At 36.0% G+C, this 18,148-nt stretch overlaps 2 protein-coding genes across 7 annotated transcripts; both read left to right on the top strand.

Moving 5' to 3' along the window:
• The first annotated feature begins 5,033 nt into the window (after positions 1 to 5,033).
• LOC123222613 (fasciclin-like arabinogalactan protein 8) lies at positions 5,034 to 6,580 on the top strand. Its single transcript, XM_044645470.1, has one exon. The coding sequence runs from the start codon at positions 5,066 to 5,068 to the stop codon at positions 6,341 to 6,343; it is 1,278 nt and encodes a 425-aa protein (XP_044501405.1). The 5' UTR covers positions 5,034 to 5,065; the 3' UTR covers positions 6,344 to 6,580.
• A 1,830-nt stretch (positions 6,581 to 8,410) lies between these two features.
• LOC123223513 (ankyrin repeat and zinc finger domain-containing protein 1) lies at positions 8,411 to 15,840 on the top strand. 6 transcript variants are annotated; one of them, XM_044646676.1, is made up of 12 exons: positions 8,411 to 8,890; positions 9,169 to 9,623; positions 9,799 to 9,913; positions 10,177 to 10,851; positions 11,087 to 11,164; positions 11,382 to 11,492; positions 11,675 to 13,207; positions 13,292 to 13,593; positions 13,674 to 13,748; positions 14,310 to 14,469; positions 14,773 to 15,088; positions 15,348 to 15,840. In XM_044646676.1, the coding sequence occupies exons 1-7, from the start codon at positions 8,564 to 8,566 to the stop codon at positions 11,948 to 11,950; spliced, it is 2,037 nt and encodes a 678-aa protein (XP_044502611.1). In that variant the 5' UTR covers positions 8,411 to 8,563; the 3' UTR covers positions 11,951 to 13,207; positions 13,292 to 13,593; positions 13,674 to 13,748; positions 14,310 to 14,469; positions 14,773 to 15,088; positions 15,348 to 15,840. The 6 variants fall into 6 exon arrangements, with proteins under 6 accessions (XP_044502611.1, XP_044502610.1, XP_044502614.1 ...); XM_044646675.1 differs by having other exon boundaries at positions 11,675 to 13,593; positions 14,773 to 14,850; positions 14,941 to 15,088; XM_044646679.1 differs by having other exon boundaries at positions 11,675 to 13,593; positions 13,678 to 13,748.
• The last annotated feature ends 2,308 nt before the right edge of the window (positions 15,841 to 18,148 follow it).

Raw genomic sequence — 18,148 nt, 5'->3', positions numbered from 1 at the left:
ACTTAAACTTTCACCTATGACTAAACTGTCATCCAAATTTTCAGTTAGGAACAAGGGTAAAATAATCATTTTACCTATAAACTTTAAAACTTTAAAATTTCACCATTTCTCCCATCCAAGTTTTAAAAACTAACACCTCAACCCATCCTTAAAGTTTAAAAAGTTTAGATTTTACCCCTAAGGTTTGTTTTCTTCTCCGGCCACCATTGACGGCTGACGCATTCCACTGATCTCTCATCTCCGACTATAAAGGACAACGAAGGACGACCCTTCGTCGCCCAAATCTGGACAACAAAATTCTCAGTTAGGAACAAGGGTAAAATAATCATTTTACCTATAAACTTTAAAACTTTAAAATTTCACCATTTCCCCCTCCAGGTTTTAAAAACTAACACCTCAACTCATCCTTAAAGTTTAAAAAGTTTAGATTTTATCCCTAAGGTTTGCTTCCTTCTCCGGCCACCACCAACGACTGACGTATTCCACCGATCTCCTATCTCTGACTATAAAGGATAATGAAAGACGACCCTTCGTCGTCCAGATTTGGACGACGAAGAATCATCTAGATCTAAAAAAACAAATAAAGGACAACACTTCATCGTCGCGTTTGAATGATGCAACGAGTGACGAAGGACGATTCGTCGTCTGGGTGGAGCGATGAAGAGAGACCTCTTCGTCACACCACCGTGCGACGAAGAGATCTTTGTCTCTTCATCACACCACCGCCGTCCACCAAGAGAAGGAGGAGGTCGGAGAAGACGTCAAAAGATGAAGTTGAAGAATGGGGGTGAAATTGCTAATTTTGAAAGATATAGATGGCAGCTGAGTTTTAAAAAATGTGGAAACCCTAGGTTGGGGGCGAAAATGTTACTTTTTAAAGTTTAAAAACTTTAAGTAAGGGCAAAATGTTAATTTATAAAACCTTAAGGGGGCAAAAAGTAGTAAGCTTTATAACTTTTTAATATAAATAGTAAAATAACTATTTTACCCCTCCTTTTAACAGAAAAAATTAACAGAAGTTTGTCTATGGGTGAGAATAGGGGTTTTTCATCTCCTGTGGGTGCAGATTTGAAAATGGCCTAAAAATTGGGTGGGAAATAGTCATTTTCCCAAAGTTTTAGCCTAATCACAAACTCATATCAATACGAGACAGAGACAAAATTGTCATTTTATCTATAAACTTTAAAAATTTAAAATTTTTATCATTTCACTCTCTTCAGATTTTAAAAACTAATGCGTCAACTCATTTTCAAGTTTAAAAAGTTTAGATTTCACCCCTAAGGTTTGCGTCATTCTCCAACCACCACCAACGATCGACGCTTTCTATTGATTTCTCATCTCCAACTACAAAACCTAAATCTGGATAACGAAGCGTTGTTTAAATCTGGAAGAACAAACGAAAGGCGACACTTTGTCGTCCTTCATCTTTTGGGTAGTGCAATGAAGAGATATCTCTTTGTTGCATCACCGTCGTCGCACTAGGAAAAGAAGGAGCCCAAAGACGATGTCAAAAGAAGAAATTAAAGAGTGAGAGTGAAATTATTGTTTTTGAAAGTTATGGGGGGCGGCTAAATTTGAAAAATATGAAAACCCTAGGTTTAGGGGTGAAAATATTAATTTTCAAAGTTTGAAAACTTTAGGTGATGGTGAAATATTAGTTTCTAAAACCTTGGGGGGAAGTAACAAATTTTATAATTTTTTAATATGAACAGTAAAATAACTATTTTACCCTTATTTTTAACAGAAAAAATTAATAGAAATTTGGTCATAGGTGGGAGTTTAAGTTTTCATCTCCTGTGAGTGTGAGTTTGAGTTAAAACTTGGGTTTTTCCCCCCATAATAATGGGTTAATTCTTTAATTAGTCTTTAGGCCCCATATATTCTCACCTTTAGAGGCAGATTCGAATCAAACCCAATCTAAATAAGAGTCCGCTTAAGATGTCATTGAACAAGAAAAAACATTAATAGAGATGAAGCAAAAGAATAGTCATTCAAATCTACAAAAACAATTAAAAAGAAAAAAATCATCAAATAAGAAGAAAAATCCTTTAATAAATATAAAAAATAAGAATAATTAGAAGAGACAAAAAGGAACCCTCGATGAAGCAAGCTAAATTCAAATCGAATAATGATTCAAACTCAAACAACTCAAATGGGATCCACCTCTACTTAACAGGGAAAATTTTTAAATTGGAAATATGGTGGACCATGCATAGGATTCAGATGTTGGAATGGGCACATAGTCACATGGCATCCCAACCGAAACGATCTCATAGATTTTCCATATTTTGATGTATATGTGATAATGTTGCCGACAATTTGAGTTCGCGTGAGAACCAGAAGCAATCTCTTACATTTATTGTAAGCTATGAATATCTTTCTTCAGGTTTATGAAAATTCATTGATGGCCATTAACAGCTGGTGGTGGTTCGTCTCTTTTCTGTATCGCAGAGATTCACAATAACATGAAGAATGATGAGACGAACAAAAGGAATTAAACATACTTATCTCTATCGCATTTGAAAATTGAAAGGGCCCTCTGAAAATATGAAAAGGAAAGAAAGATGTTGATTTATTGTCTTTTCTCTTGTTTTCTCTTTACTCAGTGATAAAGACTCATTGTCTCAAGTTAAATTTTTTTTTTTTTTAAATTTTTGCTCTGCATCAATATTTTGAACCCCTGAAGATTGGTCTTAAGGTAACAGTGCATTTAAACCCATTTAGCTCGAGTTCGATTATTATTTTAGTTCCATCAAATTCATAACAAGCATATCATAAACATGTTTGAACTTGGGTTTAAGGAGTTTCATAATATTAAGTTCTAATTTTGGGGTGTTCAAAGAAAGAGAGTGAAATTTTACGATGAGAATAGGGATCAGCGTATTGAATCCAATCCTCTTCAGTGTCTTCTCTAGTTTTGTGACGGAAGATGGCAAATTGAGAGTTGGTTATTCTAATGCTCACTTGCACAGTTTTTTATGGCCGAACGACTGTTTCCCACCCAAGGTTTGATGTTATCTCAAGTTTCCACCCTTTAACTATAGAAACACCAAACACCCACCCATGACCGGTTAGATTTAATAAAACCCTAACGGTGGTAAGAGTAAAATTGTTATTTTTGCTATAATATTAAAAATAAACTAAAATAGAATCTAATTTTGCCCCCTAAACTTTAAAAACTAAAATTTTCCCCAGCCTAAGTTTTAAAAAAATGACAGTTTCACCCTAGAGTTTGATTTTGAAATCTCCGACGACCGTTTCGGCTCCATTGCCGACGGTCTCTCCCTCCCGAAGCAGCCTCTCCTTCTGGTGAATGTTTTCCTCCCATTTGGAGGCTCGATCGGCTTCGTCTCCCCAGACGAAGACAAAGCCGTCGTCTTCGTCTGGGAAGATAGTCATCTTCCCAGAGGTCTTCTTCTGGGAAGACGATCATCTTCCCAGACAAAGACGACGACTTCGTCTTCGTCTCCTAAGGCATCTCCGACATCAATCGAACCTTCAAATGGGAGGAAAACATTCGTCGAAAGGAGAGACTGCTTCGGGAGGGAGAGGTCGTCAGCAATAGAGCGGAAACGGTCGTCGGAGATTTCAAAACCAAACCCTAGGGTGAAACTGCCATTTTTTTAAAACTTAAGCTGAGGGAAAATTTTAGTTTTTAAAGTTTAGGGGGGCAAAAAGAGATAAAATTTTTAGGCGTTAGGGTTTTGTTAAATCTAACCGGTCATGGGTGGGTATTTGATATTTTCATAGTTAAAGGAGGGACTTTTGAGAAAACATCAAACCTTGGATGAGAAATAGCCGTTTGACCCTTTTTTATTCCTCCAAAACTTGTGTGGGAAGTAGTACTAGCTAGTTTCTCCTTTATTTTTAACTCAGTTTTCACTTTTAATCATGGCGGGCCACCGACTTAATTGGTTTTAATCTGCCCATATGTAACGGAAATTTAGCTCCGGTAAGTTGGTGTAGGTTAATCCTTAATTGGTTTTGATTTGCCCATATAAAATGGAATTAGCTCCAATAAGCAAGATCCCAATTGTTTTAAGTTATAAAATTTAAGTTGATTTAAACACTTAGGTTTAAATTGAATTTGCTTCAATTGAGAGTTAATATATTTTTAAATCGAGTTTTACTTGTAATTTATTAATTTCAAACTAATTTTTAATTTAAATCGATCTTAAATTATATTTTATTCAAGCATGACTCAATTTAAACTCTAAAGCAATAGTAGATATATACAATTTTTAAATATATAATTAGATATATAAATTATGAGTTATATGATTGAAAATTATTTTATTATTAATTTAAAAATCATAAATTTATAAAATTATATATATCTATTTTCGATACACAAATAGATATACATTTAATATGTATGTGATTGAATAATTTTAAAAAATAAAATAATATTTAATCATATGAAAATATATCATATCGATACTTATTTATATATCTAAAAATTAATATTTATAATATTATTTATATAATAATATATCATCTACACATTAAAAAATTTATTACGTAATTTTATTTAATTTTTATTGGGATTTGATTTTATTATAGATAATAATAATAATAATAATAGGATTTTGAAGAAGTTAGATCCCGCATTCAAAGACTGTTATCTAAATTCGGACGAAAATCTCATTACCAGGTAATGCTAGATACGAATCATTACTTACCGCAGATTATTGACCTTTCGATAGGTTGCCGTTATGGATCAAGTCCAACGTTCCACTGAACGGACCACGACCAGGAGGTCGTTGGTTTATAGCCGTTACAAAGCCATGCTGACATAATCTACCATCCAAAGGCAAATTTGCCCTATTATGTCAAAAAACAAAAAGGCAAGGCCATTTCTGTCATTTAACCAAAAGCCTAGAACCACTGCATTTCCAGCTGTGACCGAAGCATCCTTGCCTCCCCACATGGCCCCAACCCCAAAGTCCCAACAGACTCAACCACTGACCATAGTTAGCTCACATCTTAACTCTAGTTAAAATTCTGTTCCGTATTCCTTATTAAAATAGCCCTCAGGCGTTTTCACCACTCGGCCGATCGATTCATGGCATACACGATGAGCTCTGCGCGAAATCTCTTGTCCGTTCTTATTCTCTCTGTAATAGCCACTATCGTAGTAGCCCACAACATCACCGACATTCTTAAAGACCACCCCGAGTACTCACAGTTCAACAGCTACCTCACCCAAACAAAACTCGCCGATGAAATCAACAGCCGTACAACAATCACCGTTCTTGTCCTCAATAATGGCGCTATGTCAGCTCTCGTAGGCAAAAACCCTCTCTCTGTCATCAAGAACGAGCTTAGGCTTCACGTTTTACTCGACTACTACGATGGGCAAAAGCTCCATCAAATCTCTAAGGGAACAACACTCACTACCACTCTCTACCAAACTACCGGAAATGCCCCTGGAAATTCGGGTTTTGTCAACATTACTGACCTCCAAGGTGGCAAGGTCGGTTTCGGTGCGGCTACTCCCGGTTCAAAACTCGACTCATCCTACAGCAAATCCGTTAAACAGATTCCTTATAATATCTCTGTGCTTGAGATCAGTTCTCCAATAATTCAGCCGGGAATCTTGGCGGCTCCGGCCCCTTCGGCTTCAGACGTTAACATAACGGCTTTGCTAGAGAAAGCTGGATGCAAGACCTTTGCTAGCTTGCTTGTTTCTAGTGGTGTGATTAAGACCTACGAGTCAGATATTGCTGATGGCTTGACTGTGTTTGCACCGTCTGATGAGGCGTTTAAGGCTGAAGGTGTTCCTGATCTAAGTAAACTCAGTAGTGCTGACATGGTTGCTCTCTTGGAGTATCATGCGGCCTCTGGCTACAATCCAAAGGGGACCTTGAAGACTACTAAGAGTCCAATCTCGACCTTGGCCACTACAGGTCCAGGAAAGTTTGATCTGACGGTTACAACAGCCGGTGACGAGGTAACTCTGCACACTGGAGTCGCATCGTCAAGAGTTGCCGACACTGTGCTTGACTCAACGCCGTTGGCTATTCTAACCGTTGACAATGTACTCTTGCCTACCGAGTTATTTGGAAAGGCACCGTCTCCAGCTCCAGCAGGTGAGCCAGTGGCGTCTCCATCTCCGGCCCCAGCTGTACCATCGCCAACTCCTGCTCCAGCCTCCGTTGAGGGGCCGTCACCGTCAGCCGCGTCACCGCCAGCTCCTCCTACTGAGACGCCAGTGGAAGCGCCAGCTGAAGGTCCGGCCGGGTCGGAGAATAGTACCGCCGACAATGCTGCCATTCACGTGAACGCACCTGCTTTCTTCGCAACGGTGGTGACTGTTCTTTGCTCGGTGTTTTTGTCCTGAATCGTAATTACGCAAATCTGTTAATTTATTTTTATTGAATTTTTTACTGTTGTTATTTTTAGGGACCGGAGAGGTTTATTTTTTTATTTTGGAAATTTTTAATTTATGGAATTTGATGAGGCGCACTGTAGCAAGTAGTGGATTTGCGAGGGGTGAGAACTGTACTTGTCGTCTTGATGATTATTTTGCAGCTTTCTGTTAAAATGTTTTGTTTTTTAAGATATTATTATCTGGGAATTCGGGTTTTATTATTTTTAATTTATTATTTATTGGGTTTTACGTTGAACGTTGAGGATCTAAGAGGGATTTTGAATTTGACTGTTACTGCACGTGGTTGTGTGGGCTCCATAAGCCTCAAGCCTGTGGCCCTATTTTTCAATGCTAGGCATATTATTTGGTTTGGCGTTGCAATATATATAGATCTTTCCAGAAACTCTTCATCTGCATTTTGTGCGGGAAGTGTAGTAGTTTGTGTTTATTCCTGTAAAGAAGCAAAAGTAATTTCACTTCAATTTTCAGCCTTTCAATAATTTTTTTCCTGGTGGCAAGACAACTGGTGGAATATTAGTCAGAAAAGCAGCTAGTAAGCAAGTCGAGTAAGACAGCTAATATTAAGTCGAGCGAGCATTAGTTAATACTTAAAAAAGGCAAAAAGCTAAGGATTGATCTTGTGGAGATGACAGGCGCTTAGCTATCGGAGCTCCGTAGTCCTCCTTAAAACCACTACTGATTCCTGAATAGAAAGCGGTGTGCTTGCAAAAATCTTTACCCCTTAATCTCTGTAAGAGAACTGGTGGATTGCGTGTCAAACACCTTAATATATGTTCTTGCAGGGTCTCTGATACAGGAAGATAGGAATCCTTGTCCTCTTGTAATGTAATAGTAAATTTTCTCTTCCCTTCTTTTTTATTCTTGTAGCAAAAATTTTTTATATTCACTCTCCTTTTTACTTAAAAAAATAATAATAATAAAATATTTATTATCTATCAGAATGGATTTAGAGAAATATATCAAGCAATAGACAAATAAAAGAGATAACAAATTGATAATATATTTATTTTTATTTTTATTATATCTTTTTTAACTATTAAGATTTTGACAGTTCTTATCAGAGATTCTCGTTCCCATTTCAAAAGAAAAAAAAGGTCAAAGGTGCGTTTCCTCAACCAAATAAACGTCTCTAACTTAGTTTTATCTGATTTAAACAGCGAGAGTGCCATAATTAACGATGCCACTATAATATGACAAGGCTGTAAATGGTCCTGTGTTAAGTTCGACACAGCAATATTTTTATGACAACGTGAGGTTGGGGTGGATCATTATGACACAGCAATATCCACGATTCATCCTTGTTAATGCACGTGTATTTCAAGTTTATCTGGATTGGATGCACATGCCAGTGGGTTGCATTATCGCCCATCTGACTTCCACTATCGCAACTGGACATGAAAGTCTATTTATTTAAGTAAAACATGTACCCTTTGTCTCCACTTCTAAGTCTCTTTAGCTGTCTATTTGATTCGGGCTTTAGCCTGATACCAATGTTTTATAATTCAAATCAAGTCAAAAGTTTAGTTTGGACTGGTTTAATTAATCAATCAAATTGATGATATTAACATGATCCAGAAGTAGTCCTCCCTCACCAAGCAACCCTCTTCCTTGGTTGCGCCACCCTTACCCCACACTAAGAGCACCGTGGTTGGCATCTTGTGATTATGCCACTCCCACCACCATCCTTACTCTATTTTAATATGTTGTCACCACCTTGTTTATCCACCAACACCCCCATCTCCCCCAAGACCCATAATTTGATATGATTTGTTCAATTCGTTATTTGATTGATCTAGTTCAATGACTTTAATTAATTTTAAAAAAAATCAAATCAACCTAATTATTACATCTTGATAAAAATAGTTTTATTTTATTTGTATTTATTAGTTCGTAAGATAACAAGTCATTTTGATTGTATTTATCAATGAATCCACTATCAACCTTTTGTTTCTTGAATAAAATTTTCCTCCCCTGTGTCAGACTAAAATTGTAACCAAACGATAAAAGATTAGTCTAAAAAACACACTTCAGCACATCAAAAGTTATCCGGACGAAAATATTGTACCCTATTTTTCAAACGACGTCGTGTATGCGGAACTCCATCCGGTGATACTTACATTGATAATTATCACCAAAGCGAAACATGAAATGTAGTTGGAGGTCGCGAGTATGTCGACCGAATCCCTCGTCAGCGCCACCTTAAAGACAAGCACCACTCCACAAGACAAACGACACCGTTCAATCTTCGACCTCTCACCGGACTTCTTCGATTCTTGTCGTTTACTATCTCTCTCTGCAACTTTATCGTCCCAGTACGAAGTCAGCGCCGAGAATTCCTCTTGCAAGACCATTGACGACACCAATGGTTGCGTTGAAGATGAAAAATTCAAATACGGTGTCGGTTTAAGCAGATGGACATGTAATACTTGTAAGACCGAATTCGAGTCTCTTCAGGACCAGCGTCAGCACTTCAAATCCGATGTTCATCGTTTCAATGTAAATTTCGTCTTCTTTTTATTTCTGTATTATTTCAAGATTCAAGGTTGCGATTTATAAATTCATAAGATATTGTCGTAGAAACGAATAATTCCTTATTTAATTCTTTTTTTTTTTGTGATATCTAATTAATCAGAAGTTTCAATGCGAAAAAAGTTAGAAAAGTTGTGTTATATGATGTATAATTCTATCGAAAACATTTATAAAGAAAATAAATAGTTATCTTTGTTGTCTCCTGCAATATGTTCTGCACCTTAATTGATTTTATGCCATTATAGGTAAAGCTAGTGCTTGCTGATAAGGATATTGTGAAAGAGGAAGATTTTGACGAACTGACATTTGATTCTCTTAAAGACTATGATATATCTAGCATATCAGGATCTGAAGATGAAACTGATAAGGTACCCGACCACAGCAATGATTCACATGGGGAATTGGTTGGAAGTGTTCGGAAGAAATTGTTTATCCTTCTTAAGACCGGAGAGAGAGTTTCCATTTGGAAATGTTTGCTATTGAATGAGTCTGAAAGTATTTCATGTGAGAATGATAAAGCAATTTTGATCAGTAATGATGGGCGATTGGGAGAGAGTGCAGTGATTGAGAGATTGAAGATTTTGGCTGGTGAGCCAAGAGATAGTACTCAGTTTAGGGTTGTGTTACTTGCAAGAGGTGGGCATTTTGCTGGCAGCATATTTGATGGTAACTTGGTTGTGACTCACAAAACATTCCACAGGTTGGTACATTTAAGTCTACAGCTTGAGCATTCTATTTCTGCTAGAAAATGACAATCTAGATTTTTGATTTAAATCATTTTGTCTAACTTTTCTGCTTTATGCTTTATTAGATATGTGGGTTTTTTCTTTTTTCCTGCTTTGAGTTATGCTTGAATACCTTTTCTTTCCATGTAGATACGTTGTGAGGGCCAAGGCTGGTAATAAACAGTCATCAAAAGATAGAACTGGCAGGCATGCACATTCTGCTGGAGCTTCTCTTCGACGACATAATGAACTTGCTTTAAAGAAGGTATCACACCCTATGTCATAGTCATATACCTTCCGTTTTAAGTTTAGCTTATGAAATCACTGAATTTACACTTTCAACCATGCAAATTATGATACATTTTAATGTGATTGTCCTTCCAAATTTTAAGTGCTTTTAGGAAAAAAATAGTGCAAGACTTGTGCCATGTATTTTCTGTTGTGCCAAAAAAAGAAATAGATTGATCCTTATGTTTTGTTAAAATTGATTCTCAAAAGTTACTGAACATTTTCTCATTAATTTTTTAGGACATACAAGAACTTCTTACATCTTGGAAGCGTTATTTTGATGCATCTGTTTGTGTGTTTGTTTATGCTCCTTCAACAAATCATCAACTACTTTTTAATGGAGATAAACCCTATTTTAGCCATCAGAGGTGTGCTATTCAAAATATTCCATTGACTGTGCGGAGGCCTACTTTCAAGGAAACACAGCGTATATATAAGCAATTGGCACAAGTTGCATATGAAGCGGATGAAAAAGACATTTCATCATGCTCTAATCAGGAATTAAATTTAAGTGCTGACTCCATTACTAGCAACAATGTCCCAAGCTCCAACAAAGAGGACTTGGAGGACAACTTGGACTTTAAGAAAACTTCTGACGCTTTGAGTTGCAAAAAACCTGGTGAACAGTGTATGTCAAGTGAGAGTGAAAATGAAGTCATTGGCAAATCAACAGCTTTACATGAAGCAGCAGAGTCTGGCAATGTTCAGAAGGTTTTGGAACTCCTAGAACAGGGTTTGGATCCTTGCATCAAAGATGAAAGGGGACGCACTCCATATATGCTGGCTGATGATAAGGAAGTTAGGAATGCTTTTAGACGGTTTATGGCCTCAAACCTTAATAAATGGGATTGGCATGCGGCTAAAGTACCTAGTGCATTAACAAAAGAAATGGAGGAATCTCAAGCTGCTAAACAGGTGCTTTTTTGTTTCTTTTCTATTATCAAAAGTTTTTTCTCCCCTGCCTGTGCTCTTGATGCATCTATTATGCTTGAGTGGCTGATAGTTTTAGTTGGTTGATCTTTCACTGGCTCTTCTAAAATGAATTATTGAGATTATTGTGAAGCGAGAAAATAGAAGGCTTATTGTTGACTACTATGAGTTTGTATTTTGAAGATTTGCTGATGGTCTACCATTCTCTCTGGTTGTTCAGGCAGAGAAAGATGCCAAGCGCAAAGCAAGAGCTAAAGAATTAAAAAAATTGCGTAGAGAAAGAGAAAAGAAGGCACAGGTACATTCTTCAGCCCTAATTCTGTTATCTAGTAAAGTCCCACAACATCTGCACTCTTGGCTCTATGCAATTGAATTTTTACTTCAGTATGATTAATTCCTATTTAATACTTATTACCAGTATTTCTGGTGGTAATTTTTATATTGTCCATTGTGCATATTTTCCATTTGTACCCTTCACTACTGTTCTGATTTCAACTTTGTATGGGATTACATAGGCTGAGGCTGCACTGTCCCAGAATTCCACAGCAGTTGTAGATAACAGCTCAACACCATCTGCAGTTATAAAAGGACAGTCTCAATCTGGGGTGTCACAAATCTCTAAAGAGGTTAGATTAATTTTTTTTTCCGTGATGGTGCCATGATGGCTACAACTTCACATAGTTTGCTAACTTAATTTTTGTTTTATTGTAATATTTTAGATGTTGCTGGTTTTTGCTATTATATACTCTGTTTCTGTTACACTTGGTCAGTATTTTATGTATTGTACATTTATTAATCAAAAAACCAGGAGGAACTGAAAAGACAACAGGCTGCTGAGAGAGAAAAAAGAGCAGCTGCTGCTGAGAGGAGAATGGCACCAGCTGCTGCCCTCGGTACTCAGGGCAATAACTTAACCACCACTGGAGTGAGCACTTCACAGACCAAAACAGGGCTAGCAATGAACATTAACTGTTCATGTTGTGGTGCATCATTAGCTGGTAAAGTTCCTTTTCACAGGTATAATTACAAATACTGCAGCACATCATGCTTGCATGTGCACAGAGGGATCCTTGAGGATGGATAACATAGACAGCAATAATGTTTTATGTACAAACAATTGGGTATTAACGGAGATAAATAAATTGACTGTCATTATATGATTGAGTGATTTCGAATTAAAAATAAAATAAATAATTAGATAATTCAATTACATGATGTCATGTTAGTTTGTTTGTATTTGTTATATACTTCCATTTGTACATATAGTATTACTATGTAAACGATTGCAGTTTTTATTTTGTATTTTTAAATTTTTTTTATAATTGGGTATAATTGTCTTGTTCATTTATAAGACTTGCTATGTTTTCCCTACTGCAATAAGCGGTGAGTCATTCTATTTGAAAGGATATAAGAGTTTGGAGGTTGAAAGGCACCATTGTAGAGCATTTGCTTGCCTTTGCATATAATTACAAATAAGGATTATGTTTGAGTTTTCCATGAAACTAAACTTGTTATTCCAGCTTCTGAAATTTCTGGTTAATTCTTGTGAAATTTATCCAATTAGATGATGAGATGTTAACTGTTAAAACCCTATAAATTACTTAATCGAATTATAACAAGCTAAAGTTAACTAACCCTTCAGTATCCAATTTTTTTAGTAACTGATGTATTAATGATAATCACATAGTCAAATCCAAGTCCAAGAAAAATATACAGTGTGAAACTGATATTTCATGAGCAATCTAACTTTTCAATGAAAAACAAGTTGCCATTAATGGAGAATGTATGTAGTCGCAGTTTTGTATTGTTTTTCCTCTGTCGATTACATCAATATTGTCACTGAAAGCATGGCAGTGTGACTGTTTCCTTTTCTATTTCTCTTTCTCTCCGATGCCTACGAGGCAAATTAGTAATTTTGGACTGTAGACTGCCCCCTATGTGATATATTGAAGATTAAAGGTGAATGGTGAGGCCCGCTTTGTTGCGTCTGCAATGGAGTCTATCAGGATCCCACTGCAAACAAACATGACCAAGCTTTGGACAAATAGTATACATCAATTACTGAATCTCTGTAAAATGCTTTATTCATGATATTACTTTCCTTCTAACAACTGAATCTCTTTCTCACCCAGTTAGGGGTCAAACAATAGTTACTTGGACAAATGGAAATTAGTAAAAGAGAAAATTGAATTGGGTCAGATGAATCCAATTTCCTTCAGCAGCCACTCTTAATATAGAAGCTTCCTTTGGATACTTCTTTAGATGTTCCTGTTTCAGAAACATCAATTACTGGGAGAGGAAATGAGATAGATACTCAAATATGTGTACAGCAATTTATCTTGTAACTACACTACTTCCCTTGATCGAAAAATTTTATCATCTCCTTGTGATTCATAATATTCTGTTTTTCTAACCTTACCTCCAGTTTGAACTCTACAAATTCAAATCAAATCGGCTTCAGGCCTGAGCAGGCACAGCTCTTGTCCAGCCCTGGCTGGAAGTTGGAACTGCCCCACTATCATATTGGTTTCTTTATATATTTGAAAGTGTACTCAACGACAACGTTTTACCTTTAACATCGGGCAGAAAAATTTTAAAAACCGATTGAGAACGACGCCGTTCCCCCCGTCCTTTATATATATGAAAAAAATGTATATGAACAGGCTCGTCTCGACCGATTCTGGAGTCTACCGAAGTTGAGAGCATCCATTGGACGTTCCACAGCTGGTGAGTTTTCTTTGCGCAATGTCATGAAATATCTTAAGTTGGTTCTTGCAGGTTAGTTAATAGATATTCGTTTCTTGTAGTCAGTAACTCTACACACAAATCTTGGCGACATCAAGTGCGAGATTGCTTGCGACGAGGTCCTCAAAACGGCAGAGGTCACTCAGTTTTCTCTATGTTTCAATTTAAATACACAAGTAACTCATTGTTGCAGAATGACTTGAACTTGGTATACATAACGGTTTTAACTTACGTAATAGCAAATGCTTCTGGTCACATCGTTAGGTTTTACAACCTAACAGAATCTTATTAGAATGCATTAAGGGATTCAGTAATAAATAGCTATTTCTGATCTGTTTTCATTGTAATGTTTCTCTCCTAAATAATAGTTATTTCAGTGTCAATTAGGGTTTACTGCTATGGAAGTACTTTGGTGTGCGACATTGTGCATGTATGTGCTGTCTGAGTCCTTAACTAGTAAATGAATAAAACTAAGTGGCACAAACAAATATTGTTAACTTATTCATACAATTTGACATAGTAATATGTGATTGGGGATGTGATTTTTTGCTCTTTCTCTCACTTAAAAATCACTCAATCACATGTTTTCAGGTCAGTTTGTTCTTTGTATGAATAATCTGGTAATATTTGTTTTTACATCTAATATTATTCTTAGTATATAATATGTTCAATATTCTCACGTGTGTAACTGGTCACAGAATTTTTTGGCACTGTGTGCCGGTGGTTACTATGATGGGACAATATTTCACCGGAACATCAAAGGTTTTATGATTCAAGGTGGGGACCCAACAGGAACAGGGAAAGGTGGTGCTAGTATATAGGGGAAGAAGTTCAATGATGAGATTAGAGTCTCTCAAGGTATATCATTTCATTTTACAGTCAAAAAAGTTTGCTAAAGTTTCGTTTCTCTGGCTAATCCGGAAATCTCTATAAAAATTGTTAAATGTGTTATTGTTATGGTTATTGTTATTATTTTTGGAATTTTACTTCCTGTTTTTGTATTTGTAGTCAGTCTCTAGGAATGATAATATGCCTGGAGGAGTACATTTTCAGTGTCTGTTTGTAAATGACTATAATAGCTATGCAGTGCTTTATTGATTGGACTTTTTGTTCTGCTTTCCCCCTTGTTTTTTGCTTCTGGTAAATTGCATCTCAAAATAGGTCCATCAAGGTCTAACCACATCGGCATAATTATGATTGATTCTTTTGACTGCAAAAGGTCTCAAACATCTTTAAATTGTGAGTATGTTTATTGAGCCTCAACAATTGCATAATTTTGCATTACACATAGTTTAATCATTCTACTTCTTTTTTTTGGCACAATGCAAGGGGGATATTGGCAATGGCCAATAGTGGGCCTAATACTAATGGAAGCCAATTCTTTATAACTTATGCAAAGCAACTGCATCTTAATGGATTGTACACTGTGTTTGGCAAAGTGATCCATGGTTTTGAAGTCCTTGACCTCATAGAAAAGGTACTTTGTACTTGAAGGACATAAACTATTTTATAATCCATTTTTGGGGAAATAATTGTTGTATTAAGCTATACATTAATAATTTCCTAGGCATTGATGGTTTCTAACTCTGAGGCATGATCTGATTCTTTTGTTTTTGTGAACCTTGTCCACTCAGTTGTCAACAGATAAACTTGCTTGAAGTTCATTGTTGAATCCATGTTATTGTGATTATTAATATTTGTCTATCCGACTTTATTGACTGATTTTTGTTTTGCAGACACAAACAGGACCAGGGGACCAACCGCATGCAGAGATCAGACTTAACCGTGTGACCATGCATGCTAATCCACTTGCTGGCTAAGCCCAAGCATGAGTGCTTTTGGCTGTGATTTTATTCGAGTGAGGACCCCTATACACTAATGGTTTTTGGACCATAACCTTTGCTTATTTACTTTGAATTAACGAGTAAAGTTTGATAATGAAAATGGTAGGATTGCATCCTTGATAGTTCAATACCATTATGTTATTGGAATTTCAGTTGTATAAGTCACATGAAAAATATGTGGTCTGTAGATGTTATTGGTGTCAGTCTACTAGATTTTCATTTTTACAGATGATTTTTGTTGGATTAAAAAGAAAAAAGGAACTCTCAGTTGATGGTAGTTTTTCTTCATGTAAATAGTTTCTTCCTTTACTAGGATGTAAACAAACCTGGGCCCCAAGTGGTGTGGCCCAGGTCCGGCTATATTATATACGTAAATCTTTGAGGATCCCTGTCTAAAAATTCATAAACCCCTTAAAATGACATTAAGCCTCCTTTAAAATTTTAAATAGCATGCAGATACTTTTTATCATGTATAATTTGAATTGACATGGCAGGCAGCCAACATTGTCCACTATTTCCTTTTTTTGGCATTAAGGATATCATTGTACATTAAAGTTTTTCAATTCCCGTTGTAATGCCGAGGGCACCTTGCTGGTGTATAAAAACTTCAGGTGTTAAGGTTTACTTGAGATGTGAAAGTTTTGAACTCTGAATTTCCGTAATAGAAACTCAATGTGGTACCCCCGTATAGTTAGGGTATGTGCTTCTGTCTCTGGATATTTAGGTCAAATATTATCATAGTATGGCAGTGATAGATCCGAACTGGACTGGATGAGACCCATGATTGATGGTAGAGGTGGTGGGATAGTCGTCATCATCATCACCAATGGTGCTTTTTTTCCTTCATCAAAGGTGCAAGGTCTCTCTTACTCTTGATTTTATACATTCTTCTAAACAATCATCATCTGTTTTTCATGTCTGTGATTTAAGAAATAAATATCTTTTTAAAAATTTTTTTAATAAGACCAATTATACAACAATTGGTTAAAGTGTGAAATTTGAAAACCTAGATTCAACTTTACACCCATTTAAATAGACCTCAGTGCACATATTAGTACTTTTATATGTTTGTATTGAAGTAAAAAACCTTGATGGTAAGTTGTTAGCTAGCCCTTTGAGGTTTATCAGTTTAATGGCCGGGCTCCGCCGAAGGGTTTCGAGTTAAAAGAAAAAAAAAAAAACACAGTGCCAAATATAATGATGGAGGTCCAGATATGCCCAGCTGAAGAATCCAAATATAGAGCAATAAGAATTTAGAATGAAGAGGATAGAGTTTGATTTCATTTTTGACTAGCTACACTTGATCCCATAAGGTAGATGCATATAATGGCTGTAGTTAAGACAAGAAATGAGTAAGGGCTACTCACCCCAATTCCTACTTCTAATCAAATACCTCCACCATTTCTGTCCAGAATGCAATAATGTGAGTTGTATATATATATATATGCATGTGTGTGTGATACATTATATATGTGCTATGTATTTGTGTTTAACCAAACCCTTAACAGCCAATGTTTTTAGCCAAATCTTGTCTTCACCCAGTTGAAGGGCTAGTCTATGGTTTGATCGGCTAATCGGATCAGTGATATCAATATGATATAATTAAAATTATATATATTAAATATTTTTATTATACAGTATTCATCAGTATAAGTTTACAGTCTAGTGGTATTTGTCATATTGAACATGGATGGAATTGGACCTAATAAACAGCCACTAGATTCATCATCATGATAATGTCTCGTGGGCAAGAGAATGTGATGATGATGATGATGAAGAAGAAGAAGAGGCCAAATTGGTTTTCATTTTCTAAATAAATGAGCATGGCTTTAGTACTCAATTACATGTAGAAAAGGGCCACCCAAAACAATAACCTAATCACATTGACTACTCCCTCAAATCCCACTGCCCCTTTACCTTTCCCACCAATCTCACTCGGAGTTTCATCTTGGCTTCTTCTGCGTAGGGCTGTTAGACTTGAACCTCATTTTAACAAAGCTATTTATTCTATTTATTCTGATTCTGATGATAATATTATTAACTTATAGATAATACTATTTGTTTTAGTGATACCATCTTTGAAACGAATTTGAATTTAAATTAATTATAGATAATACTATTTGTTTTAGTGATAGTTTGAATTTAAATTAATTATTTAATATTTAAGTTAGAATTTGAACCAACCCATGTTAGAGTTAGGCTCAGGTCATAGCCAGCTCTACTTCTGCTCCTCCAAAAGTGTGCTATCTAGTCAGCACTTAAACGAGAAAAATATTAATAATCGTGAAGGCGTCGATGTAAATGGAAATGATGAACCATAATGAGGGGAAGAAAATAGAGTTTTGGGTTTACACTGTTTGAAATTGAAGAAACCTAAGATGCAAATAATACTTAGTTTTATATTTGATTTTGAAGCAGAACCTGTGTGTGAGGCTGTTTTGCAAAAGATAAACCCTTTCGAGTCTTTGACCATATGCCATTTACAAATCTCTATTCAAACTGACTGCCCAATATTCCTTTTCTTTTGGTTGATGCATGTTTTGCGCTAACAACTTATGAAAGGATTTGAAATAACTTAGGATGTTGTGATTAGCCTCATGAATCTAATTTTTTTCGCTGCACGTTAGTTGATAAGCTTAAACTTTCACTTAATTGATCCTTGACTAGGGATAGTTTTGATTCGAGCTATTTAA

The sequence above is a fragment of the Mangifera indica genome, chromosome 8 (assembly GCF_011075055.1).
Source record: "Mangifera indica cultivar Alphonso chromosome 8, CATAS_Mindica_2.1, whole genome shotgun sequence".
In the NCBI taxonomy this organism is placed as follows: Eukaryota; Viridiplantae; Streptophyta; class Magnoliopsida; order Sapindales; family Anacardiaceae; genus Mangifera; species Mangifera indica.
This window is presented reverse-complemented; position numbering and strand designations above follow the sequence as displayed.

Coding starts and splice junctions, on each gene's coding strand:
- LOC123223513 (XM_044646676.1), top strand. CDS start 8,564: ATGTCGACCGAATCCCTCGTCAGCGCCACCTTAAAGACAAGCACCACT. Junction 10,852..11,086: donor AATCTCAAGCTGCTAAACAG/GTGCTTTTTTGT, acceptor CTGGTTGTTCAG/GCAGAGAAAGATGCCAAGCG. Junction 11,165..11,381: donor AAAGAGAAAAGAAGGCACAG/GTACATTCTTCA, acceptor GGGATTACATAG/GCTGAGGCTGCACTGTCCCA.
- LOC123222613 (XM_044645470.1), top strand. CDS start 5,066: ATGGCATACACGATGAGCTCTGCGCGAAATCTCTTGTCCGTTCTTATT.